Source organism: Adiantum capillus-veneris, chromosome 6 (genome assembly GCF_014529385.1).
Source record: "Adiantum capillus-veneris isolate H3 chromosome 6, ASM1452938v2, whole genome shotgun sequence".
Lineage (NCBI taxonomy): Eukaryota > Viridiplantae > Streptophyta > Polypodiopsida > Polypodiales > Pteridaceae > Adiantum > Adiantum capillus-veneris.
The window spans coordinates 47,075,150-47,102,668 of NC_140936.1; the positions used below are offsets into that span (position 1 = coordinate 47,075,150).

The 27,519-nt window shown below is 44.0% G+C and overlaps 1 protein-coding gene across 1 annotated transcript; it reads left to right on the top strand.

The window, feature by feature from the left end:
* Nucleotides 1–3,642: 3,642 nt before the first annotated feature.
* LOC147455463 (large ribosomal subunit protein eL18y-like) lies at nucleotides 3,643–27,496 on the top strand. Its single transcript, XM_086513718.1, has 6 exons — nucleotides 3,643–3,952; nucleotides 17,094–17,245; nucleotides 26,336–26,425; nucleotides 26,521–26,649; nucleotides 26,734–26,916; nucleotides 26,994–27,496. The coding sequence occupies exons 1-6, from the start codon at nucleotides 3,643–3,645 to the stop codon at nucleotides 27,150–27,152; spliced, it is 1,023 nt and encodes a 340-aa protein (XP_086369844.1). The 3' UTR covers nucleotides 27,153–27,496.
* The last annotated feature ends 23 nt before the right edge of the window (nucleotides 27,497–27,519 follow it).

Sequence of the window (27,519 nt, forward strand, 5' to 3'; positions counted from 1 at the left end):
ACAATTTTGAACAATATCTTTTGCAAAAATCCATTGAATGCCTCTACGAACCCATTGCATTGTGGATGATAAAGAGTACCATACCTATGTTTGATCTCCAATTTCTCCACCAATTCAGTGATGAGATCATTTCTAATTTCTTTCCCTTGATAACTTACAAGCTCCAATGGCACTCCAAATCTACAATATATGCAATCAAAGATAAAAGTTGCATACATCTTTGCTTGTAGCCCCTCTACTAGCCTTTGCTTATGGACATCTTGTCATATAATCCACTACATTAAGTATGTAGTGCTTCCCATTCCTAGTGCTTGGAAGAGGACCAATTACATCCACACCCCACTTCTCAAAAGGTCCATAGATTATAATAGGTCTCAAAGGTTGGGGCATCAACTTTCTGTTTTGAGACATTTGGCACTCATGACATCTCCTACATCAATGCACGGCATCCCTATTCATACTTGGCTACATAAGTTGAGCATTCAATACTTTTCTTCTCGTGCTTTCTACTCCAAAATGGACTCCACATCCTTCCTCATGACATGATTTTTAGCAATCAAAAATTTCATCATGGTAGAGCACTCTTCGCATGACACCATCAGTCCCCTTGTGATACATGTGCTCTCCAACCAAGATGTACCTCATAGCTCTTCGTGTGCTTGCATGCCTTTGTTCAGAAGCCAATCCCTTTCTTGAAAAACCCGTTTGCAACACATGCTCTTCCTCATGGCAACACATGCTCTTCCTCATGGAGGGATTCCCTTTCAAGATAACTTGGCTCTCTAATCATCACTACATGCACATCCTTTGTGAACACCTGTTCCTCCAACTCATGAGCCCTTACATTCATATTTCGGGGTACATGCCCTATATGAAAGGAAGAAAAAGACTTTAACAACTTACTCACTTTGAAAAACTAGCCCTTCATGCCTTCTTGATTCTCCTTCCATGTACCTTGAACTTGCCGCACAATCAACATAGCATCACCTTTGATTAAAAGCCTCCTTACATGCCTTTTGACACATACTTCCAAGCCCAAACATAGGCTTGCATACTCATCCTCATTATTACCTGCATCCACTTCATGGTTTCCAAACCATCATTCAATGTCATATTTATCCACAAATACATAACCAATAGTGCCCTTATTAATGCTCCTCTTGAAAGCCCCATCAAAGTATAAAGTGCCCTCTACATCGTGAAGCTCGACATGCATAGTTGGACTTGGTACTATCTTCTTTTCCAAATATTTATTCATCTCATTCTTTTCATGAATCTCTTTTAAAGTGAGCATATCCACCATGTTTGCTCTCACACTATCCTCCTTAGTAATGCTCATGTCAAGTTGTTGCAAACGAAATATCCACTTTTGCAATTTAGGACTATCCCGAGGATACCTTAGTGCATGAGGCAATTAGCGACATGATGTCAACGCACAAAAGGCTTACAAATAAGATAGGATTTCGGCCTTTTTGTTGCATATACCAATGCCCAAACCAATTGTTCAATTTCATGCCAAGATTTTTGTGCATCATTCTTCACCTTGCTTATGTAGTAAACCGGCCTCATATAAGATTATTTTTTTCTTTTTTGCATTAATACTGCGCCATAGCATGCTCATCCCCACTTAGCTCGAGTAAAACATTTCATCCCAACAAGGAGGCATCATCAAAGGTAGTGTAGACAGATTTTCCTTAACCTCCTCAAAAGCAATTTGCTCATGCTCATTCCAAAGAAAAGGATCTATTTGTGTTGCCTCTCAACTCCTTTCTACTTTTAGGGCTTTCCATCATAAGCAAACATTCCACTTTTGTAGGATCTGGAGCTATCCCATTCTTACTTACCTCATGGCCAAGAAGTATCACTCTAGCTCTTGCAGTTTTACATTTCAAAGGATTGAGTTGACCCCCATCATCATCAATCCTTTTAAACACCATATCAATATTTTGCAGATGAAGCATTCTATCACTATAAACACAAAATCATCCATAAAAACTTTTACAAAGCTTCCAAGGTAAGGCCCCAACACTTTGTCCATCCAACTTTGGAAGCTAGCATAAGAATTCATTAAACCAAGGGCATTACCCTGTAGCAAAACACTCCCCATGGGTCAAAAAGCTGGTCTTCTTTTGATCTTCATATGCAATCCCAATTTGAAAATACCCACTAAACCCATCACATACCGAATATCTCTCATGACCTGCAACAATGTCCAAAATCCCATTGTGAAAGAGAAGTGGATAGTGATGTCTCTTTGTTGCCGCATTCAATGGCTTATAGTCCACACATATTCTCCATTTATTTCCCTTTTTTGGAACTATAACCACAGGGAAAACCCATTTTGCATCGTCCACAAAGTAGATAAAATCAGCTTACAAAAGCTTACTCACCTCCATCTCCGATATCTTTCTATGAATGGTGTCCAATCCTTAGCTTTTGAGCAGCATGCTTTGCACCTTTTTTGAGCTTTATTTCATGAACAACACTCTTTCCCCCCCTCATTTGAGCATAATCTTTGGCAAACAACTTGGGATACTTATCAAACAATGCATCATATGTGTCTCTCTCTTGACTAGTCAAGTCACCTACAAGCATATCCATTAATTTGGCTTTTGGTATATTCGGCTCATGATCAGTCACGTGGTCATTTTTTGATTCATAGCATCCCCTTTATCACAATTTTCATCATATATGAAGGTGCCATGGGAAGCGTGTGCGAGTGCAAGTGCAAGAGTAAAGAGAGAGACCTGGTATTGGGTGGAGCGCACAGCAATGTTATCATGTTGCAGCTCCTTATTTTGATTGTATTAAAGAATAAGTATATTTATGGTTAAGTTAGTAGATGGGTTAGTAGTAAGTGGGATGTCCAGACAATTGGCTTGAATCCCTATGTACAACCGTGAAGCAATCTAGTGGCTTCAACCTATACCCATCAACTCACTGCAATGTGTAAACCGCTCCAAAGCTAAGCCTTTTGACACAGCATCTATTGGGTTGTCGTCAGTGTGTACCTTGACCAAATCAATGAGCTTTCTGGCCAAGAAATCTCTCATGAGATGATACCTGACTTCAATGTGTTTTGATTTGGAGTGAAACACGGGATTCCTTGCCAATGCAAGAGCACTCTAATTGTCAAAATATATCAATGGAGTCTCGTCAATGCCAATATTTTTGACCAAGCGAGATAACCATACAACCTCTTTACTTGCATCCGACAATGCAACCTACTCTGCTTCCGTAGTGGAAGACGACGTACAATCTTGAAGACATGACCTCCAAGATACTGCTCCTCTAGCAAATATGAAGTAATAGCCAGATGTCGATCTACACAACTCGCATAGTCTGCATCCGCATAAGAAGGCTCCTCAAACAAAGCTACAATGTGGAAGATAGAGTAGTTTAAAGTTGGAATGTTCGTGTTGTGGATGCCGATCTTTTTGGATCCCCAATCGGAGCTCAAATGGGCAAGATATGGCTAGTCAAAGATTTGATGGGGGCTAGTTATGGGGGCTAGACTGATTCCATTGGTAGGTATGCCATCTAGTGGGTTTTGGACCTTGACTAGGTTCCAGAAGATAGTACAAAGAATGTGGAGTTGATGGAAAGTGATAGCTCGTCAATCGAGATCACAGACGTCGAGTTATGCTAGGACGAAGTTGGTGTGCAGTTGCCCAAGGGGCAGAGGCGGACGCCTTTTGCCAATTCTGGCGGCTTGGATTTGTAGGCCCGGGAGCCTCAAATGCAGAGGGGTGCTGGGTTTTTGAAGTCGGCAATGATGGCTTTCACCTAGTCTTTATGGATTGGAAATTGAAGAACAAGGCAGGAAGTGGTGATGTTGGGAAGATTGGGGCAAAAAAGTGTCTTTTTGAGGATATAATGAGGTTTTGGGGTGCCTTTGGAGGCTTAAGGCATGATGGGCCGCCATGTGGTAGGCCATTTAGCCCACATGCAGGTGCTTGGGTAGAGGCCGCAGGGTATATGAGCCACAACGTGGCCTATTGGTGGTGTATCAAAGGAAGAGGGGGAGCTCCTTGAAACGCATGGCTATGGCGGTCCTCACGGGCACTCTCTTGGTGGCTCATTGGGCGCACGTGGGTGAGAGGCTGGCCGTTTTGGGTTGATGTTGTTGGGGTAAAGGCACTCCGCCTTTTGCCCGCCCGAATGTCCAATGTCCGATCGCCCGCCCACGTGTGTACATACGTTTATTCTTCACTACATATGAGAATAATGAGCTCATCATCATTAGTTCTTGAAGCTGCTCCAACCACACCGGCTCGTGTTCTCCCCTTTCTGCACGCATCGCACCGCACACGCATGCACACATCCGTGCACACTCACACTCACAAGTGGTATTAGAGCTACAACAAAAAACGACGCACGCGCGATCGCTTCTTGACAACAGACACGGTAGCGACGGAGCCTGGCCATGGCGGCTTGAGCTTGGCGATTGCAAATCTTGCACGGAGTGGGCATCTCGATGGTTCTTGACTTCTCGACGCGTGCAACCCCTCCAAGTTGGAGGTGGAATCCTGAAAGAAATTGTGGATTTGCAGCCAGAGCTTTAAAAAGCTTGCCTAGGTAGAGCTTGAAGCTCTGTAGGAATGGAGAGCTAGTGTGCAAACCCTTGGAGTAAGACTCAGGGCTGTGAGCAACGGGAGTGCTTTTGAGCCCGTGTGTTACAAACACTCTCTCTCTCTCTCTGTCTCTCTCTCTTTCTCTCTCTCTTTGTGTGTGTGTTTGTGTGTGTGCAGGCATGCAACAGGAGCAAGCGAGCAGGCATATCGAGGGCCTGTGATTTGGGGCAAGTCGAGCACTCAAAGAGAGAGCAGAAGGGGGAAATTGACCAAACAGGGTCATGAGCGTAGAGTCGGGAAGTCTCGACAAAGACAAGTAGCCAGTAGAAGGCTGGTTTTGAACCAAATCGGGATCTACAGGTCAGCACTCACGAGCAAAGGCAAAGGGGGAAGTCAGTCTGGCGGCACCGAGGGAGCATTTGTAGTTGAGATCTTGAGCAAGAACCAAGGCTGCAACACCGAGTTGAACACTGCAATAGAGCTCACAAGCAGAGGAGTGAGATAAGCTCAAGAGCTTGAAGCAAGGAGCCAAGCAAGTCGAGCGACTCAATTGGGGGCAAGTATAGATACCGTGAACAAGGCTAGGGGGAATTGGAATTGAGTCGAAGGAAGCAAGGGAGCTGAGAGGGCGCCTATCAAGTGGCGTGTGGAAGCCACAATTGTTGTGACATGGTCTTTGGTTTTTCTAATGATGTTAGCATGCAAACGACAAGGAAAATGAGTGCCTCTATAGCCTTGCACGAGTCACACCGGAAGGAAGAACTATTGCACCGTTGAAATCACCTGATAAGCACCTGTAAAGTTTTCTGAAGAACCCTTATAGCATGAAGCACACTTGGAATTAGGAAAAACCAAGGACATAAAGTTGTAGCTCATCTTGAGTAGATGTCCGTAGAGTATCCATAGGCTAAAAACAGATGAAAGATGAGAGAGATATGGCCATCCGAAATTGGGGGTGTACTCTCTCTTGCAAAAAAATGAGCTCTCTAAAAAGTTTGCAGGTGTTGTAGCTATTAAATGGGGCCTCTTTTGATCTTTTATTCCAAGAGATTTCTTCTCTCTCCTTAGCCAACAAGGCTCTCTTAGAAAGCTTCATTTAATTGGTCCAATTTTGGCTTCATTTGGGTAAGAAATGGGCACTCGATGACTTTTGGGCCAAGGGAGGGGGTGGGAGTTAATGTCCGGGGGACCAAAAAGATGACCGAGCACCTGGGCAATAGGTGGAACTCAAAATGGCATCCCCTTCTCCCCAAATTTCCTTGAGCCCCCGTAGCCAAGCTCCTCCCAAGCTCCTCTCTCCTTCGATAGACCCCAAATAGGCACCCATTCCCCCCTCTTATACCCCTTGCTTTGAGCCCAAGCTCCCCTATGTCGGATTATTTCCTTGTCACATTCCTCCCACACTTCTCCAACTCCCTCCTTCCCACATAAAATTTCTAGCTTGACCCCTTCTCAGGACCAACTTACCAAGGGCATAGCGCACCGCTCCAACCACCAAATGCGATGATGTAAAGGACGGCTTGGAGCCCATTACTTCGGCCAATCAATGAAGAAAAATATCATACCCCTATCTTACATATAAAATTTACGTTTCACATGATCTAAGTGAGTAAAACTAGTCATAGCATAGTGATTGGCAACGTACCAAGGAGCCACTTCTATTGATAACTAGATGTACCCTCAATGTGTCTTAGTTTGAATTCCAAATTATGTGCCCGATCAGCATGCACTCTGGCTCCTTGTCCAGTTCTTACCCATCCAAAGCTGGTGTAAATCAACCCTTGACCTGCTCCAAATCAGCCCTTATCTATGATCGGGTCAATGCAAAATTTGATGTATGACTTGATAAAAACTTCCCCAAAATTCATCCGAGTTCTAGTGCACACCGATGACCAATCATTACAAGTAACCAACATGGGTTAGTCCCCCCCCCCCCCCCCAATATGATACCCCCCTCCCTTATTTTTTAGCATGGGAGATAAATTATTGGGGGCCTACCCCTAACTTATATGCCTATGTAACTTGTAAACAAAATCTCCTCCCTTGCACTTACGTGGTTCAATAAGTTTTCCATGGTGGATCCCACAGGGGCTTCATCTCATACCACTCTTGGATAAATTGGCAAATCTACGGCCTTGCTGACCAAAATGTCCGCCAAATGGGATCGTCTTGTATGGTCGATCTTGAACTCAAACTCGAATTCTTGCAACTCTATCACCCACTTCATGATCCGCTTCCCTGGCCTCAATTGTAGCACTACCTCTGGCAATAGATTGTTAGCCATCAACACGTAAAACTTATGCACAATGAGGTGCACTTTGAACTTCCTGCAAGCAAAAACCAATGCCATGACCCACTACTCCGCTTCAGTGTAAGTCACTTCTCCAGGACTTATCATCCTACTTTCAAAGTAGACAAGCTCATAGCTCCTTCCTACCTTTTGCAGTAACACCACCCCAATAGACACGGTACCTACCGTCGTTGCCACATAGAAATCATCCTCTTGGCCTGGAGGGCACACAATTGGCAGCTGACACAAATTTTCTTTCACCCTGTCAAAAGCTTCTTGAGCATCTTCATCCCATTCAAAGCCATGCACCTGTTGAGCCCGCTTTTGAAGAGGATACACATACTGTGACAACATCCAGAAAAAACATGACAAGTACTTTAGCTTATGCACAAAGGAGGGCAAACCTTGCACACTAGAGGGAGGCTCCATCAAGACTAGCGCCTTGAACTTCTCCAGATCTGCTGCCTCAATTCCACTTTGTGACACCACATAGACTAGCAACTGCGCTCGAGGTTGTGCTAGCTTGCACTTCTAAGGGTTCAATTGACCTCCTTCTTCGTCAAGTCTTTGCAAACATAGCCGCAACTTTAATAAATGATCTGCCCTTGAGCTATAACATCCAATGTCATCCATGAAAACTCTGATGAACCTGCCCAAGTAGGGACCAAACACCCTATTCATCCAGTCTTGGAAGGTGGCGTAGGCATTCACCAAACCAAATAGCATCCTGCAATAGGCAAACCATCCCCATGGAGAGACAAGCATCTGGTCTTCAAGAGAAACCCCTATCTGAAAGTACCCTGAAAATCCATCCATAATAAAGTATCTCTCATGACCTGCCACTCGATTTAAGATTTCATCTTGGAATGGCAGCGGGTAGTGGTTCTCTTCGTCGCTGCATTCAATGGCTTGTAGTCGATGCACACCCATCATTTCCCGTTCTTCTTAAGGGTGATAACCACGGGAGAAACCCATTCCGACTCCTTCAAGGGGTATATGATACCTGCATCTAACGATTGGTTAATCTCCTGCCAAAGAGCCTCCTTTTGAATCTCCCCTAACCTCCTTAGTTTTTGCACCTTTGGTTTGCACCCTTCTTTAAGAACTATCTTGTCCTCTGCAACCTTTGCTCCTTGTAGATCCTCGTACTTCGTCGCAAATAAATTGGGAAAAGAGGCACACAACTCGACATAGCCTTCTCTCTCTTGCTTGGTCAAATCTTTGCTTAGCATAGCAGTTACCTCCTCCGCACCTATGCCATGAACCTGTGGTTGCACCTCTCCTTTTGCATGGGAGCCTTCAACAATGGCCCAAAACAAGTCGGCACCTCTTCAGAATATCATCCTCGCTTTCCTCTTCCTCAATGTCCGTGTAGCCCTCCTCATAGGTTGTTTCGTTCTCGTATTCATAGCTTGTCGTATCATCTTTATCTTTTTCTGCCACAGGGTGAAAACGGCTCTCTTTGGTTTTCAAATCAAGCACCACCTGTCTCCCTCTCTCTTTGTCAGGCAGTGTAAACACCCTGCTAGCCATGGCCTACCCAAGATGATTGGATAAGCATTCTCACCTGCTTTCATCACAAAGAAATCGATCAGGCACTCAATGCCCATCACTTTCACTCTTACATCTTGAACCACGCCCAAACAACTGGCTTTGGTATGGTTAGCCATTCTCATGCGTACATTTGATTTAGCTACTGCTTTGAAACCTGTTTCCTTCATAACAGTCTCCATCATGACACAAATCTGCACTCCACTGTCTATATAGGCCTGTGCCTACATCCTCTTTTCAATGACCGCATCCACTAGAGGAAGGACATCCGTCAGGCTACCCACTCTCAATGCCATGTTTTGCAGTGCATGCACATTTCCCTTAGCCTTTGGCAGCCTCGTGCTGATGCTTGTAGACCATTGTCTTTGCAGCTAGGGATTCAAAGCCAACAATTGACCAAAGGTAATTTTAGCCTTTTGATTTTGAACATCACTTACCAGCTCGTATTCGAGGTAGCCGCGCCCTAACTGAAAGTGTGCTTGCTTGATTTTAGGACATTGTGAACGGGATGGAAACACACATAATGCCTCTATAATCACCCGACACACACTCACTCTTGGGATAATACACACACACACACACTATGGGGCACCACTCGGCTTACACAACCCACCTGACCGAGACAGGGAACACACCGATGGAGTGAGAGGAGAGAGATTTCCATCTCCCACTCAACACGAACACACACACACACACACACACACACACACACACACACACACACACAAAAATCAGATAAAAGGAGGAAGATGTTTTATGCTTAGATACATTGAGCTTGGGACAACACCAATGGGGCAAATAGCTCCCATCGTATGGATGAAAGATGCAAGATACAATCACAAATTTGAGCAGAGGCTTCACTCACAGGAGAAACTTACACAACCAAAATAGCAAGAAAAAAGTGAGAAATTTGGCAAAATGGACAGTGCCAATGTGTGTGGAACGGCCAAAAACCCCAGTCTACAATATCAAAGTGCTCAAATCCGGGCACGGATGAGCAGTTTATGGCTAAAACAGGCTCCAAAAACAACAAAATTTGAGTTGCGGCTGTTCCTTCTCTTCTCTCTACATTTTTTCTGATTTTTTCTCAGGTTTTTCAGTTTCCACACTTCACTTTATCCCTTGGGCACCTTTGGCCTTTTGATTGACCTCAAACGCCCCTCGAACAGACCAAAAAATGGCCACGCAGTACGTTTTTGTTACCCTTCTACATCCATCTGCACACTTGGCACTCAACTTTTCCCAATAATGTATCCCGCAATCACATGAAGTGGCCCCCAATTATAGTTCTCATGATGACTTCTCTGCATAATCATCACAAGAAAACATTTCTGTTGTGTCCTCACTTATCCACGTGCAAGTCTTGATCCCATTCGTCCTCTTGACGCCATTGGATGCCACTTCACGCACTTGCTTACCTCATGGCGTCGACCCGTTGATAGCTTCCTTGAGAAGTTTTACACTCTACCAAATCCCCATTACTATAGAAAAACACACTGATGCTGGTGACAATGAAAATCGATGTACTATGTACATGTTGTCCTACTTGTACACATGTGGGTCCCACGTAACCACCTGGCTTTGGACAATGGGCAATTCTTTATTCGATGCACCATGCATGTGTATGTACATATGCGCAATCACTTCTTTCAAAAAACTCCTAGCATAATTCATCAATCCCCTAGCCTGCTAGATCATTCATGATCAGCAGCAACAAAAAGAGATATGAGACTCGCCGCGTCACAAGTCTCCTCATCCCTCACAGACATTACTTGTTCTGCAGACAACTCATCTTGCTCCACCATCATTAATCTAGCATGATATAATTTAAGACGCAATCCATTTACCCTTGACTTATGTAGAATCCCATCCAGGTTAGCCAACTGATATGTACCATTTGGAAAACACTCCACTACCTTGAAAGGTCCTTCCCACTTATTTTGAAACTTCTTTTGGAATGTCTTGTCCAGCTTACTTTAGTAGCACAAAACCAAGTCATGTTTCTTGATACCCTTACTTTTTACCTTTTCATTTATCTTTGCTAAAGCCTTATCTTGCATCTATCCATAATGTTCCAATGCGTTCATTCTATCTAGCTGAACCTCTTGTAATTGTAAGAGCCTCTCTTTGAATGCATCACTGTATTGCCCAAGCAACTTCTCTAACATCTTGACCGCAAGCAACTCTACTTCCACAGGCAATAGTGCTTCCTTTCCATATACCAAATGAATTGGAGAAAACCATGTACTTGTCTTCACCGAAGTACGATAAGCCCATAATTGCACTAGGCAATTCCAAATCCCAGTTCTTTCCTTGGTGCTCTGTCACTTTTGAAAGAATTTGTACCAACTCACCATTGAATCTTTCATTTAGGCCATTACATTGTGGATAATAAGGAGTGGTATGTTGGTGCCTAATCTTCATCTTCGTGCATAAAAAGTCTAATAGTTTAGTTCTAAATCCTGGCCCCTTATCCGAAAGTAGCTCCAGTGGCACCCCAAACTTGCAACATATTTCATCGTACACAAATTTTGCCACATCCTTTGCAGTGATTTGTTTTACTGCTATAGCTTCTGCCCATCTTGAGAGATAGTCCACTGCATTTAAAATATAGCTTTTACTCATGCTTCTGATACATAACGGGCCTATTTGCATCAATCCCCCACTTTTCAAACACATCCGAAATGCCATAATGGTTTTTCGTAGCTCTTGCTTCAACACTCTCTTCCCAAATGCTTGACATTGATTGCAAGACCTACATCAATGGTGAACATCCTTGTGCAAACTAGGCCATACATACCCCTCTTGCAAGATCTTATGCAAGGTGATCTTTAGAGCAAAATGCCCACCACATGTGCCTTCATGATTCTCTTCCAACACTCTATAAATCTCCTCCCGCCAAGGTACACGTCTCAACACGAGATCAGCCCCTTTCATGCACAAGACATCACCAATCAATTTGTACTTGGATGCTCTATGCACAAAACCATACTTCTTAGACTTCTGAATGTCCTTCGGAATGATTCTTGTTAGAAAAAACTCCTCTTCTTGAGCCAAACTTTCCCAGCCATGATAAAGAGGTAAATTAGTCCTCAACACAAATAGCTCCCCAATCATGCTTTGAGCTGCTTCACGTGCCTCTCCATTTAGAGCACGCTCAATGTGTTTGATGCTCCATGCTTCAAAATTTTTAACAGGACTTTAATTCTAAAACACATTTCCTTCAATGAGGTGTTCTTGCTCTTCCACACACCCAACACTTGCTTCACAACTAACAAGGCATCACCTTTTATGCTCAACCTTCTAATCCCATGCTTCAAACAAATGTGTAATCCGGCTTCCAACATAGCATATTCAACCTCATTGTTATTATGCGCATCCAATTTGAACCCTCTCTTGCATACTAGCTTCCCCTCTGGATCGTAAAGTGCTATACCCCTTGAAGCCGTATCATGGCTCTTTCTGTACGAGCCATCAAAGAACAACACATGTGCATTGCTGATCTATGGTACTTCTTCAAATACCCTTCTCGCCACCTCTTCCTTAACAAGAAGGGGATTCTCCTTGTAAGTCAACAAATCAGCTAGGGTAGCTCTTGTATTGTCTTCCACTAAAAAAGAGAACTCAAACTCTTGCAGCTCAATTACCCATTTTTTGACCACATTTGACATGTTAGTGCCATTAATTAACTGTGGCAAAAAGATGTAACTCGTTAAGAAAACAAAAGGTTGTGGTAGCAAATAATGACAAAATCATTGACAAACAAATATTACATTGGCCATCATTAGCTCTACTTCCGAGAATTTTCTTTCTGCTACCAACGTCACTCGGCTTGCACAATACACTGGCCTCATATAATGGATGCCCTTCCCCTTTTGCAATAGCATGGGATCCAATGGCATCATCCCCCTACTGATGGATTTACATAAAATGCTTGCTCCCAATCAGGAGTCTGCATGGCTGATAGTCCCCCCTAACACCTCTTTCACCTCTTGAAACACTTCTTCACACTTGTCATCCCATTGCAATGGATCATGATTTGCCACTTGTTGTAATGGATAAAGGAACTGTGAAGACAATGGAATAATCGTGCCATGTAATTCACTTTGTGTATAAAGGTTGCCAACTGCTTTGTACTCTTAGGTGATGGAAGAAGAATAATAGACTTAACCTTGTTTAGATCAGCCTCAATGCCATTTTCTGACACCATATGGCCCAATAACTTCACCCTTGGCTGTGCTAGATGACATTTCTTTGGATTTAGTTGTCCTCCACATTCATCATATCGAGCCAATACCATCTGCAGCTTCTCATGGTGTCCAGTCCTACTGCTATAGACACAAAAGTCATCCATAAAATCTTTAACACAACTACCAATGAATGGTGCCAATACCCAATTTGCTCTCTCTTGATAGAAGGATGGTCCATTTGACAACTCAAATGGCAATACCGTGTAGCAATAACAACCCCATGGCGTAATGAAAGTTGTCTTTATTCGGTTTTTGAGAACAATCATCAATTGAAAATAGCCTAAAAAACCATCACACACACTATATCTCTCATAACCTGCCACTGAATCCAAGATCTGATTGATGAATGGAAGAGAATATGGATTGTTCTTAGTGGCTGCGTTTAAGGGTTTAAAATCTACACAAATCCTCCACTTTCCATCCTTTTGGGCTAACCTCTACTAGATTCACCCATTCTGTGGTCTCCACTGGGACTCTGAACCCTGCCTTCAAAAACTTGTCCACCTCTTCCTGCAAGGCTTCCATATGCTCTTGACCCATCCTTCTTAGACTTTGCCACACTGGCTTAGCACCTTCCTTCAGCTCTATATGCATCTCTTCTCCTTTGAACCCTCTAATCTCTTCACATGAAGTAATGAACAAATTAAGAAAACTAGCCAGCATGTGCAAATATATCTCCTTCTCCATAGCTGAGAGTCTCCACTGATCATTTATCTCATCAATTCCTGCTTCTTTGACAATTCAACCTTGGTTTGCATCAGCCCTTCAATCACTCCATAAGGCTCTTCACTTTCATCTACAATCTCATTTGCAAATGCAACTAAACCAGACTCATGGATTTCTTTGTCCATCAGAAGAAATGCAGCATCAACATCCTCATCACTGCTGGTAGTACTATCACTGTCCTCGTCAGACACTGTGGAATAGTCTTCATCACTAGACTCATCCTCATCTTCATAAAGTTCCTCCAATAGTTTCCTTGTGTCCATATTATATAGCTTCTTGGCACCTGTCTTTCCATAGAGGCTAATCGTACCACGTCGCCAATCTTGAACAGCTCCCACTGCACGTAACCATGGTCTACCTAGTATGATAGGATATGCTCCCAACCCCGCTGGCATCACATGAAAATCAACCACCGCCCTTGCATCATACGCCTCCACTTTTAAGCTCTTTACAACATCCTAACATTTTACTTTCTGATGGTTTGCCAATCTGATCCGAAAGCCTGACACCCCAGTCACTATAAGACCCATTTTCTCAACGTATGAGTGTGTTATGACACATATTTGGGCTCCGTCATCAACATAACCTTGTCCCAAATTTTTTCTTTTGTGCCACACATCTACTATTGGGCAAATGTCTGGTAGCTCATCCATCGCCAACACCTTCACTGAACCTCTCTCTGGTTATTTCTCCATTGGGTTAACCATCCTCTTCCACTGTCCTTCAGCTTAGGCACCATCTCTATAAGCTGCCCAAAAGTAACATCTGCTTTCCTGCTTATTCTATCCTCCTTCAAGACATAGCTTAATTGCCCATCCCCTAGTGGAAAATCTAAAACATGAAACTTGCGATGAGCCCTTCTTTTCCTCTTGGCCTTAATATCCTCGCCTTCATGGCTCTTTCCCTTATTCTTACTAGGACCTGCGCCACTTCTTCCTTCCTTATCCTGTGTGGTCCTCTTCCCAATAGGTATCATTAATGTATCCTCTAGCTTTGCTGCCTTCTCCAAGGTGACCACACTTATCACTTTTGTGTTTCCCTTTTCCTCTTGGGTCAATCCACTGGTTCCTTCTTCTCCCTTAATCTCAATGCCATAATCATTTGACCTAGTTAGCACCTGTCTTGGAAATGGATACATGTCTCCCCCCATCCTTGGTGGCTTATCAAATTGCGGCCCAGCTCTCCGCAATTATAATACGTGGGCATCTGCCTCCAGACCCTACCATTGCTTTGTCCAACACCATTCCTGGGTTTTTCTTCACCTCCTGGCTGATTTGCAAACCTCACACGACCTCGATAATTTCCCACATTACCTAGCATGATTAGGTTGAGATTCTTCATTCCACTTGCCTCGTGTCTTGCCTTAGCCCATCATCTTGCACTGCTGTAGTGACCACTGTTGGCATAACCTGAGGAGTAACAACACAGGGGATTCACTAAGGGTTACCGTATGGTATCACGTGAGTGTACAATAGGGGGGTTTTAAAAGGCCAAATAGATAGACTTTACATAGTAGGGTCCGTATGTAGGGGTTAAAAAGGCAATTTTGTTGCACATAGGTGGCGTCCCCCTATTACTACTAGTGAATCCCCTGTGAGTAACAAAAACCACTGGTTCATGATGAACCCTTGGCATGCGACCTTGCAAAGAATCCATAGGGTGAAACTCAGACCTCCTGGGGGCAAAGACTCTACTCCTAGCTGACTCATTCTTCTCAGCTTCCACTCTTTGTTCCTCGCTACCTGTAGTGCATCTTCATATGTCCTAGGCTTCTTTAGCTCCACTCTCCAACGTATATTCGCCCAAAGACCAGCCAAGAACTTGTCCTTCTTCATCATGTCAGGTGGTGGTACCTGTGGTGCTAAGGCCTTGCACATCCGCTCCCATGCCATTGAAAACTTACGTATGTACGTATCTACAGGCTCACCTTCCCTTTGCACCAAACCCTGTACTTCTTGCCACACTTTGTCAGGATCTATGTCTTCACAAACTCCACTTCCAATCCATGTCGTAGATTGTCCCAACTTAATCTCACTGGTGGATTAGCCGCCCTCAACTCCTCTTCAAATGCTTTGGACCAAACTTGTGCATCACTCTTCGAACAAATATGGAGAAGACGTAACATCTACGCCGGATCCCAAGTTTCGATGCTTTGAGAACCCCTTCTAACACAGGTGCAAGACCCAAAACTTTTTACTGACTCAATCCCCAGAAACTGTGTTGCCAACTTCATCATCCGAGATGATTGTGGTACATTGTTTCAAAGAGGTGTGGTGCAACTTTAACTGACTTCTCGTCTCTTGCCTTCTCTTTCCACTTGGGCACTCGAAGAGATTTTGTGGCAATTTTTTTGTAAAAAAGGGAAATTTCTTCTATTGCCACATGACACTTCCTTAGATCCTTGATAGAGGACATCTCTCCACTATATATAGAGAGACTAGGCTAGAGAGAAGAGAAAAAGGTTAACCAATGCTTATTTCTCCCTCGAGAAAAAGGTAAGAGTTCACCCCCCCCCCCCCCCCCGGTCACTATCTGACATGGGGTCTAAGGCATGTCACATGATCACACCCTAGTTTACCCGCCCCTAGTTCACCCCCATTTCACTGCATGATCTGACGGCTAAGATTAAAGCCGCCTCGCCCCCCCAAATTTGGGCCCTAAATCCCCTCTGAGCCATATGGCTGTGCCATATAGTGACGAGCCTCCCCCCCCGGCACTAAAGGGCATGAAAATTTAATGAGGCCAAGCAGTGGGATCAACGATGGGAGGCTATGCGCACGAATCTCAAGGAGGTTTAAGGGCTTAAAAAAATGGAAGTCTAATGTCGCATGCCGGATTTGAACCGGGGTGGGTGCCATGCAAGTCTTGTGGCCTATCCAAGACTCGTGCGCACATATTGACCATGATGGGAAACATATGCATGATAAGTAAACGCGAACAAGCTCCCTGCTTGTCCAAGTTTACTTTTCGTGTCCTAATTTACGTCTGGGTCATCTTACAGCTGCACACGTCCCGATCTGTGTGTCCTAGTTCCCTGTCGTGGATCCCACCGCTTGGGCTTAATTTAATTGCCTGTGCCCTTCCCCCCCGCCCGCCCCGGCCCCCGCCCCCCCCCCCTCTCTCTCTCTCACTCACACACACACACACATCTTAAACATTTGGACGGACTACCACTAGGGTCTTTTTGGTGGCACATTTGCGCTCGTGCGAACCATGGTGGGCTTCTCTCTTTCTCTGTCTCGCTGTGTGTGTGTTTTTGCCTGCTTGTCGGGGCAAGCGATCCGAGCTTCTAGGACAATTTTTGAGGCCCTTGAAAACCTAGCGGAGAATGCTAACACAGGCCTTGGGATCTTCCTGTATCTAATTGTTACTTGCAGTATAAGATGCAAATTTTAGTAGAGGTCTTGGGATGTCACATCTATGAACAAGCTACAAGCTCCAAATTTTTCTTCCTTGAGGGTGCTAGCTTACCAATCGTAGAATCAAAACATGGTTGTGTACCTCGCCTCAAGAACCAGTTTTTTGCCCTTTATATGCATGGACACACTATCACGTCGAATCATTGCACATTCTTATCCACTACATTTTAAGATTACAAAAGAATAGTTGTTGGTGAAGGCAACACCAAACTGAAATTTAAGACAAAGAAGGATCACGACAGATTCAGTCATTGGTCTTCAAGGTTGTGTATCAAGCGGTGAGCCACTTGGATCCCAATAGTTTGGATAGCGGAGGATGACTCAGCAGATAATCTGGTTGGAGATATTACCTTTGAGACCTTTAGAGTGGAGCTCAATTTAGGCGTTCAGTTGCTGAGTTTGGTGCAGAGTAAGGGGGAAACATTTCACTCCCTGGTAAGCAGATCATTAGGATTGTGAATAGAAGTCATGTGGTTATGTCTTTTTTTTTTTAGCATAGTGAGAGGGTACGGAGGCTTGCAATATTTTGCGTAGGAACTTCTATGAGAAGAATGACTGCAACATTATGGCTCGGCTCACTGGTGTGATAATTCTAGTGCATCAAAGACTAGTGTAAAGATCTCAATGTCAACTTGGATGTGATAGTAAATGCCGATCCAGAGTGACATCCTAAGTCCAAAGTGGACAAAGATGAGAATGTCGAATGTTGAATGTCATGTGAAGTCTAGTGTAGACCAAGACATGAATGATCAGTGTTGAATATGCTTTGTGTAAAGGGTTAAGCACATTGCATGATTGTTGCATAATGTAGTGTCTACTGATCTTTCGAGCTATGTCGGTTTTGACAATTGTACATTGAAATTGAGGAAGGTTAATCTTTTTTTACAGGGGAGGTGGGTATGTTATAGAATGTCGGCGTGGGAAATCAAGAGCCTGTGCAAAAGCGGGAGATAGAGACATGATAGGGATCATGGCATGCACATATTGATGTTGTGGCACTTGTTAATGTTGTGGCAGCGAGCCACACACTATTGCTATGTGGAGATGGCACGTGGACTATTTTGGGTTAAGATGCTTTTTGAAAGCTAGAGTTATAAATTGCAATCTCTTTTGAGTTGCTTTTAGGCAACCAAGAGCTAGAAGTAAACGGCCAGGGTGCCAATTGTAAAACAGGTTATGTAAATGGGTGCACAAAGCAATTGTATACAAAATTGTTCAATATAAGAAGGATAAACTACAGAAATACTGCTAGGGGCTCCTGCCAGTGCTTTTGAGAGCATAACCCTGTCCCTCTGTGTCTTGTGTGAAGTGCTATTTCAAGTTTTGCACTTTTTGTTCAGATTGGTGTTGTAGTGTTTGGACCATTTGTTGAAGTGGCCAGGCAGTTTCAAAGGCAGATGAGAGATGAGATGGATCTGATGGTGGGCAGCAATGAGGAACAGATGAGGTTTTCCCAATGAGCAATGGATGGCTGGTATGAGGAGGGCAATATGGCTGCAAAAACGTTGCAAATCTGGCACTAGAGGGGCTGATGCAAAACGCTTGAAGTTGTGGGTAATGTCTTAAGTTTCCTGCCTCTAGTGATGGGCTACAAAAAATGCTAGCAAAGCCAGCCATGTATGCTGATTGTGATGGGGATTGATTGCTCTTATAGAGAAGTCATGACTCAGAGTTTTGGTGCCACCAACTGTTCCATTTGACTCTTCAAAACGGGTTTAGGGCAGTGTGACCTCATTACTTCCTAGCCTAGCGATTTGTTTGACTGCGGATCTATGTCTCAATCTTGCCCTATCCCAGGCTACATGTGTGTTGTCGGATCCTCACCGAAGACATGTACAAACCTTTTACACGAAGGTGGTTTCAAAATGGAAAGACTTAACTTTTGAAGAGACTCACAAAGTGGAAGGTGTAGTAGTAGTATGTCCATGGCCCATGGGGCACATAGGTTATGTGCACATGATGTGCTGATGGAATTTTGATGCAGAGAGATATCTGCTATAAAGATTATAGCTTTGAGTACGTAATTTAATAGTCTCTTCAATATATAGAATGACAGATAAAGTGTTGCCCATCCAATGTTGGAACAATAATGTTTTTTTTCATTGCACAAAAGGTGTGACAAGCAAGTGACGTGGCACCATCAAGTTCCAAGCAATGGAATAGATCTTGGATGAGGGCCTAAACTCGAGCGAAAGAAGCAGTAGTAGCAAAAGACCTACCAACTTATTGAAGACCGGCCGAGTGGCCTATAAGACAAAGTGGGTTAAGAATAAAAATCTCAACTTAACCAACTCACAGGAGGGGCCTATAAATCCTAAAATATGGCACACATACTCAGTTTCGTAACAGATGATGATGTGGCATGCTATACGAAATTCCACAATTTGCGTTGGCTGATTCGGGCTCTTGCTTTTAGGTCCAATAGCTTTTTGAGAAAAGAGCTTTTGGAATTGATGCTTTTGGGCATTCCTTGTACTCTTTATAAGAGCCTCTAGGGCCTGTCTTCAGAGAGCATCTGGACGCAGAGACAATGTGTCCCAAGAAATGTATCTCAGGTAAGAAAATCTCGCTCTTTTTCACATTTATAAGCAATTTATGCTTCCTCAGTGCCTGGAAAACCCACAAATGATTGGTATTCTCTGAAAATCCAAAAAGTCGTATGGAAAGCTGTCTTGTAGACGTCTTTAGGAGCAATACAGATCTGATGCTATTCACTCTTCATATCAATTTGGCAAGTAGAATTTTGAAGTCTGTCAAGTATATCACTGATCCTCGTAATGTGGAAATCTGTTTTGGTTCATTGTTTCTTTAACTTGGTCTCCGTTAACTTTGTAAGGTGGCCGGTTCAGTGGTGTACTACCACGAATCAATCATGTGATCTTCATGACGTAAAGGAGGTAACTCGCTTTGTACGCCTTCAGAGAAACAGTTAGTCTCTATTGCAAAAAATTTTGTCGTTCCTTTTTGAGGTCAGACATATTTGACCTTCAATCATCATTTAGTTCTCTCAAGAAAAATCGAGTAAAGGAACTGAATTCATCAAGTACAATCTCTTTGCCCTCCATTTGTCAAAGTCGCTTTCTTAGCTCGATGGTCAACCACGGCGTTGTTCTTGTGGTACCAAGGGATTCCTCGGAGGACATCACACCCTTCCAAGGGCATGATATAACAGTCCTCGTGCCCTAAACACCCCGGACATTGCAAACAAAGTTTGCCAATGATCGGTGTAATGGAAACATCTCGTTCGGGTGCTGGTAGAGCTGCCTCCACCTGTGGCTTCAGCCTGTCGGGCGTAATTCCAAGTCGAGCCGCCATTTCAAGTGAAAAGAAATTGGCCTTGGCTCCTCCATCAAAGAAAATGAGGGCTTCTTGATCTTTCACTTTGCCCCAAGTGCGGCAAAGTTTTGAACTTTTGTTTATCTGATTTGGGTCAGGCCCCACGCAATGTGGTACCAGTTCTGCTTTCATCTTTTATTTTCTTCCGCACTCGACTACTGCTTTGTAACTCTCAAATGTATCTTGTGGTGGTCCTTTGGTTCATCTTCTTTTCAAGAGTTCTTGTCCATCTCTTTCTGCAAGTACAGGTTTTGCTTTTCTGCACTCGTCTGTCCTTTCTGCTTTCCTCTTGACCTGAGAGGAGAAGCAATGGCCACACGCCATCTCGAGTAAATTGTATCAATTGGGTAATTCTTCAGGTGTTTCGCAAGTCTTGGGTCTATGGAGTACTTGATCAACCTTTTCACAGATGTGTCAACTTGCAGTTGACGTTTGTACTCCGTTCTGGCAAAATTTTCCACCAAGAATCTGTCCATATCTTCATTCTTTTCTTCAATTCCTGCCCCGGATTTCAACTTTTCTTTTGCCTGCGCACGGAAAGGTGTTATCTTTGTCAGATTCTCCACGAGAATCCACGTGGAATCTAGGATTCTTTATGGCTTTATGCCCTGTAAGACAGAGCGATGAAGACGGGAGTGTGCCCAATGCGCGATGTATGAAGGGTGGGAGTCGCTACTAAGTCCGGGATTGGGACACGAAGATTCTTTCACAAAAACTGTGCGCGTTGCAAAAAGGATCGGATCCTCCGTAGAAGAAGAATCTTTTTGTGCTTTGATACCATCGTAACTGGCTTGGACACTCCAAGCAAGAATTCAATAGCAACATACGAACAAAAACTTCATAATCACTGAACTTTAATGAAGAGAGAGAGAGAGAGTGTAAGGTGCAGCAGAAGTGAATGTTGAACTTTGCTCAAGATGAGTGCTCCGAACTGTGCTCAAGGGTTCCTTTTACTTATGGAAGGGAGAGCCTTTCGTTCCTTTAGTGAGAGAGTGCAATGGACACGAACAAAGTGATGACCACTGTGAATGAAGGTGCATGAGACGGAGAGATAGAGAGAGAAGAGAATACGACACTGGAGATGTTGTAGAACCCTCCTCCAAGGGCCCCACTCTCTATGGCGAGAGCGGTCTACTTATGATTGCACAAATCTCTACAATGCTTGGACTTGCCGACGATGTCAACGACGACGAGACGGGCTGAAATCTGAAAATGCTAATGGCTGAAATCTGCAAATCTTTATCTGCTGAATTCTGACTCTATGTCGATGACGATGTCGATGGCGACGATGCGACGACGACGCGTTGAAAACGCAGATGCTGAAATCGTTTTCCGGATTGAATCTGCAAACTACGCTGGATCTGACCGTGCGGCGAGGATCGGCTACTACGGGAAGGTGAGATCTGCAAGGTTTGGGACTTGTTTTGCGATGTTTGACTGCTACAAACTGAAAACGCTGAGTCTAGGCTGATTCCGTCGCGAAGATCTGCAGATGCAAAAAGGCTAGAGCTAAAAACTACTATCTGTTGTGGAATCTGCTAACGCTAGGGAATCTGATGTCCTCTGTTGTCGGCGAGGCTGATCTGCTATGCAAAAAATGCTAGTGTCTCTGCTGTGATGCAAAAACGCTAGGCATCCAGTAATGATGGGGGTCTTGTTGAGAAGTTGCTTGTTGAACAAACTGTTCCTGCTGCCTCTTCTGCCAGAAAGTACTAGCGCTAGGTTTCTATATATACAAACTTAGTAAATTTGCCCTACCTAGTTCCCAACAGAGGTCACTTAAAAATAATAAGTGAAAAATGTCAAAAATAAGAAAAATAGGTCTATGCATTGTAAAAATGCTCCTGATGGGTTCTGACTGTAAACTGATGATCATGCTGTGTGCAACTAGAGGATATGCATCTAAATTAAGTGTCTGGACATGCACGGTCTGCGAACAAACTCACAAAAGTGCCAGATCACTTCCTATTCTAGATTGATTTGATTGAACTGAACCTTGGTCATGCTGTAGCTTGTCTACGGACACATAGAGTTGGATGTGTCACGTGACACAGAGAGAAATGTAAATGTAATATTAATGTCTTCAAAAGGCCAAAATGACCTATGAGACCAAAAGGTTACATGTGGTGAATCTAATATCAGGTCTGGGTACAAAAAGTACAAAGAACTGAAAAGAAAATAGTGGGTAGGGGTGGGGTGAAAGCTGATACAAAGGGAAGACAAAGGGTGAGCTGATACAATGGAGCTCTTTGACAGTCGAGGCATCATATACATATACATCAGTACCCGGGATGGCTCTTATGTCGCGCCAGTATGGTATGGATCCTCTATCGCAGTCTGCGTCGATATCAAGAGGGCCCTCTCATCCGTGGGCGACGGGACCGTCCCAACTCTATCGCCCGGTTAAGCAGTATGCCTCTGGTACCTGTGGTGTTGTTATGTTGTGGAGGTTGCTCGAACTCCTCTGTCTGTGACTGAAAGAAATCTGTGACCTTCCGTTGTCGTTGGATCTCTCTTATTCTGCCACTCTTCAAGATGTCCTCTCTGTGTTTGCGAATCTCCAGTAAGTATAATCGGAGGCATCTCTGATCCTGGTATCTCATGACTATAGAAAGTGGCCCAAAATCCTCTGTGAATAGACAATGAAATCGGCCTCGTATCTCATAGTATACTGGTTAGGGACATATGTAATGTAGCTCTGTCTCTGGCTCTATTTGGCACACCTGACACATCCTGGACTTAGCGGATACTCCTCTAAATCTACCTGTCTCGATCTCTAGCTGATGTGAGGATGTGCGTATTGGACCAATAGCACATCGTATCCCGTGGGATAGATGAGTATCCATGTATCCTGGTCTGATCAGAGAACCATCCTCCGTGAGTTGGAGAAGATGCTCTCTATAGAAAGTCATCTTCGTACCTAGCTCATGTGTAGGTTGTATCCATGTCCTCTTCGTATCCAAGTGAATCAAGTCCTGTTTGATGAGCCTGGTAATCTCTGCCCTTGTGAGGGGGATGGAGGGTGCATCCAGAGAGTACTGAAATGGGGTACCCGGTCCATACTAAAGCCATGTAACTGAAACCAAGATGCCATCTCTGCATACCAACATGATCTATCTCCCTGCAATGCCAGCTGTCGCGAAGACTCTAGTGCTAATCGAGCATATCCGTCTCTAGGGAGAGCCCAAGTGCTATGCATAAATGAAACTGATCGAGTGAGTGCCTCCACTACCAATGGAGGAGCAGCGAGCTCCACCCTAACAGTGTCATGTGGTACTCTGGCCTTGGCCCTAATTATCTGAGAAATCATAGACACCAATGGCTTCTCCATACATCTCCATCCAGCAGTACTGCCAGCTCTACTATGATGATCAACTAAGGGGCCCCATATCTCCACTCCGTATAGCATGGCCGAAGTGACCAAAGTGTCAAAGAGCCAAAGCTTTGTTCGAGGTTCCTGGAACTGAACCTGCGAACATATCCTCTTAAGTCTCCCCAATTGTGCATAGGGTTTGGTCAATCGCGTATCTGTTGCACGCCTCAGGGAAAATACTGGACCACTGAAAACCGCCCCAAGATAAGTGTATGTATCTGCATACTCCACAGTCTCTCGACCATATGTAAAAGTGGGGGCGGACCTCCTTACCCACTGCGTCGTGGTGTTAAACACCATTACCTTGGTCTTACCAAGGTTCAAAGACAATCCACTGTCCTGTGCAAATACATGCAGTGCATCCAAATGACGTTGCATCCCTGCTGTAGAATCGTAGATCAGCACAATATCATCAGCTTATAATAGCAACGGAATCCATGTCCTTGCAAGCTGAGCACCTCTATCACCCTCTGTACGTACATAATCTGAAAACTCATCTACATATATCCCAAAGAGAGTCGGAGATAGGGGACAATCTTGCTTCACCAATGGTGGAGTGAACCATGTCGGACATGCCTTGAGTAGTGCGTACCTGTCCTACCACTGTCCTGTATAAAGCTAAGATCCCCCAGATCAGCTCTGTGGGCACCCTCATGTCTTGCAATCTGCGTATGAGTGTGGCTCGTGGCACTGTATCAAAGGCTTTGCGGAAATCCACAAAGCTACAATATATCCTCCTGCCATGGTGTCTACCTCCTCAATAATGGCTCTGAGTGTCAAAATCTGGTCAAGAGTGGAGAAACCTCTCCTGAACCCTGCCTGTCCTTCTACCTGTATGCCCAGAGAGAGTTGACACGGCCCGACGGAGTTCCGTGCCTAGAGGTATTGGCCCCAAAGACTGGCGCCCCTTTCGGTATTTCTTTTTATATTAATCTTTGAGCAAAGTACAACTGCCCGCGGGTGCTCGCTCTCAGACTCTATGTTCAGATGCTCTGTAGAGTGAGCCCCCTTGGGTCACTTATAAACATTACAGGGGTTGCTAAAAGCAGAGCCCCAAAAACATTAAAACTTAAAAGCAATGGCTCCAAAAGCATCTTGGGTAAAAATTTGCCAACAAAAAGCATCAGCGCTGATTGCAGAAATCCGTGCAGCCAGGCCATGTCAGTAGCCATCGTAAAACGTGGAAAAATCCATACACTGCCATGTCAGCCAGTCAATGCGTTTTCCGGGTCTGCTACGTCAGCAATCCGTACTGGCATTGCCACATCATCAGTTTGTGACATTATTTATTGTCTGTGTGTCACTTGGGCCCCATCGGACGGGGTCCCTTAAGTTGGTGGGAACTCTTTTTTAAAAATAGGCCACTTGGCAAGACTTTGCAAGTCGGTAAAACTTCTTTTGCTGCTTCTGCTTCTTGTACTGCCTCTGCTTAGGGTTTGGGCCCCTCAGTCGGGATCTGCAAGTTGGCTTCGTTCTTCAATGGCTTGACATGTCAGCAATTGCGTGCCCGTTTGTGATATCGTGTCCCAACTACTGTCTGTTTCAAAGTTCAAGTGTTAAAAGTTTTTCAGTTTTGTTCGTGGGCTGGTGTGAAAATTACCGTCTTGTCAATACGAAGCTGTTTACAATAGCCCCATAGCATGTTCAACACATGTACCCTGCCAACCTATGTCTTCCTGTTGGTTATGCCAATACATCAATCCACACCTAGTTTGTATTGGCCCTTTTTTATTATTATAAGAAGAAAAAAATTTCAATCATCGCTGAAGAGGGAACATCGTCCTTCCATTTCACATCCACGAATATAGTCCGCCTCCCCTACTCTCAACTACAAAGTGATGATTTTCCTTTTAGGATCAATAATAGCAGAATTTTTAGAGAACTAAGGCATGCCCAATGGGACATCAGGACATCAGATTGTGGTAGCTTCATGACGTGAAAATCAATAGGTCCAGAGAAATCTTGCACTTTAACATGGAGAGAACATATCGGAGGAGTTGCTGGAGTTATGTCCCTGGAGGCCATTTCTGCTTGAATGTTATTTCAAAGTTCTGTGTAAGAAATGTAGTTCTAGGATCAAAGATCAAAGAAGACTATGCCTTTTTACTTGTCCTCAAGCTTTGCAAAGTTCTCAGGACTCGTCATTGGTGACGTTCTAATCATGTCAATAGGGCAAGTTCAAAAGGTATGTCCTGTTTCAAAATATTGATAACATTGATTATGTCTTCTTAAAACTTCTGGGTGCAAGGGAGTCAATCTTAGGGTTTGAAAAGCTCGTCAATTAGTGTGAGGAGTGGAGTACCGGAAACAGGAAGTGTAGGTGTAATAGGAGAGGTGCAGTGTTAGACGAAGATGGAACATTGTCAAAAGTAAGCTGTCTGACCATCATCTTATAACCAACTGCGGCATGATCCATAAGCTCATGCATGGTACAAACTTAAATGTTAAGGTAGTACTCTTGTAATGGTGAAAGCCCACAACAGTACTTCTCACAGTGACCGCCAAAGAACATTCTTTGAAGATTGAATTGGGTAAGCATGCTGCTTCAATCGAGGGTAACAGTACTGTCAAGTAGACTGAGACGTTGCATCTGAGAGCTTTGCGTGCTCCTAGGGATGCAAGCGTTCCTTACAAAGAACCTTCGAGTTCCTGGTCTGTGTTCTCTCAAAATTCATGTGGTGTCCTGTTAATCCAGGGTATTGACTTGCCTGCTCTTGCATGTGTTTATAATGGATTCAAGAGTTCCTCACCTAAAGAACCCTTGAATTTATGGTCTGTGTTCTCTCAAAAAACTATGTGATGTCCTTTTAATCCAGGGTATTGACTTGCCTGCTGGTGGGCGCAACAAGAAGACAACGCGTACTGCACCTAAAAGTGACAATGTCTATTTGAAGCTTGTTGTGAAGGTGCGATGATATTGTGTTTAATTTTTTTATCCAGGTATTTGTTGTTATCAGGAGGATAACATCTGCATGGACTCCTTCTCTTCCTTTTTACACAGCTATACAGGTTTTTGGTAAGGAGGACCGGCAGTCCTTTCAACGCAGTTGTCCTCAAGCGTTTGTTCATGAGTAGAACCAATAGGCCCCCCCTTTCGTTATCTCGACTGACACGATATATGAAGGACAAGGTACGACGTTAATAGTTATGGTAGCTTCTGTTCTGTGCGACAAGGTATAGGAAGCGAGTAAGATTGATCCCTGTTGAAATGCAGGAAGATAAAATTGGTGTGATCGTTGGAACTGTGACGGATGATGTTAGACTGTATGAGCTGCCTGCCTTGAAAATTGCTGCACTCCGATTCACAGAGACTGCCAGAGCTAGGATTTTGAAAGCCGGGGGAGATTGCCTAACATTCGACCAACTTGCTTTAAAAGCACCAACCGGCTCAAACACGGTACGCCAAGCTGACTTATGTTTCTTGTCTACTTGTTGAAGCTGGGTAATTTTATAACTATTTGGGTTCCTCTGCAGGTGCTTTTAAGAGGACCCAAGAACGCTCGCGAAGCTGTGAAGCACTTCGGCAGAGCTCCTGGTGTACCACACAGTCACACCAAGCCTTATGTCCGCTCCAAGGGTCGTAAGTTTGAGAGGGCCCGTGGTCGTCGTAACAGCAGAGGGTACAAGGTCTAAATCTCTAATCATGTCTACCTGCTAGAGTTCGAGAGGTTTTCCTCCGGTTGACTAGCTCCTTGGCTTTAGAGCACCTGTTTTGGAACGGAAATTTGTTTTTCTAGCAATTGTCCAGCACAGATGCTAGCAGTTTTCCAAAGAGATCTCAAATTGTCTCTGATGGCATGCCGTGCTGTGCATATTGGCTTCATAACGTGTTGTTTGGCAATTTTGGCTTAATTACGGGAGTTGCAGGTGACGGTCCTCAACATTATGGGTCTGTTGGAAGCCAAGTTGCCAGTGTTTTGATTGGCATGGGCTGTACTGTCTGAGCTGCGGTTGGAATGTTTGGTCTTTTTGAGTTCTGGCTATGGTGCAATGTTGCAAT

Bases quoted from the DNA above. Each gene is read 5' to 3' on its own strand.
- LOC147455463 (XM_086513718.1), top strand. From the start codon at position 3,643: ATGCTAGGACGAAGTTGGTGTGCAGTTGCCCAAGGGGCAGAGGCGGAC. The intron at 17,246-26,335 runs GTAAGCAGATCA...CTTTTAATCCAG, and splicing joins GGGAAACATTTCACTCCCTG to GGTATTGACTTGCCTGCTGG. The intron at 26,917-26,993 runs GTACGCCAAGCT...GTTCCTCTGCAG, and splicing joins CACCAACCGGCTCAAACACG to GTGCTTTTAAGAGGACCCAA.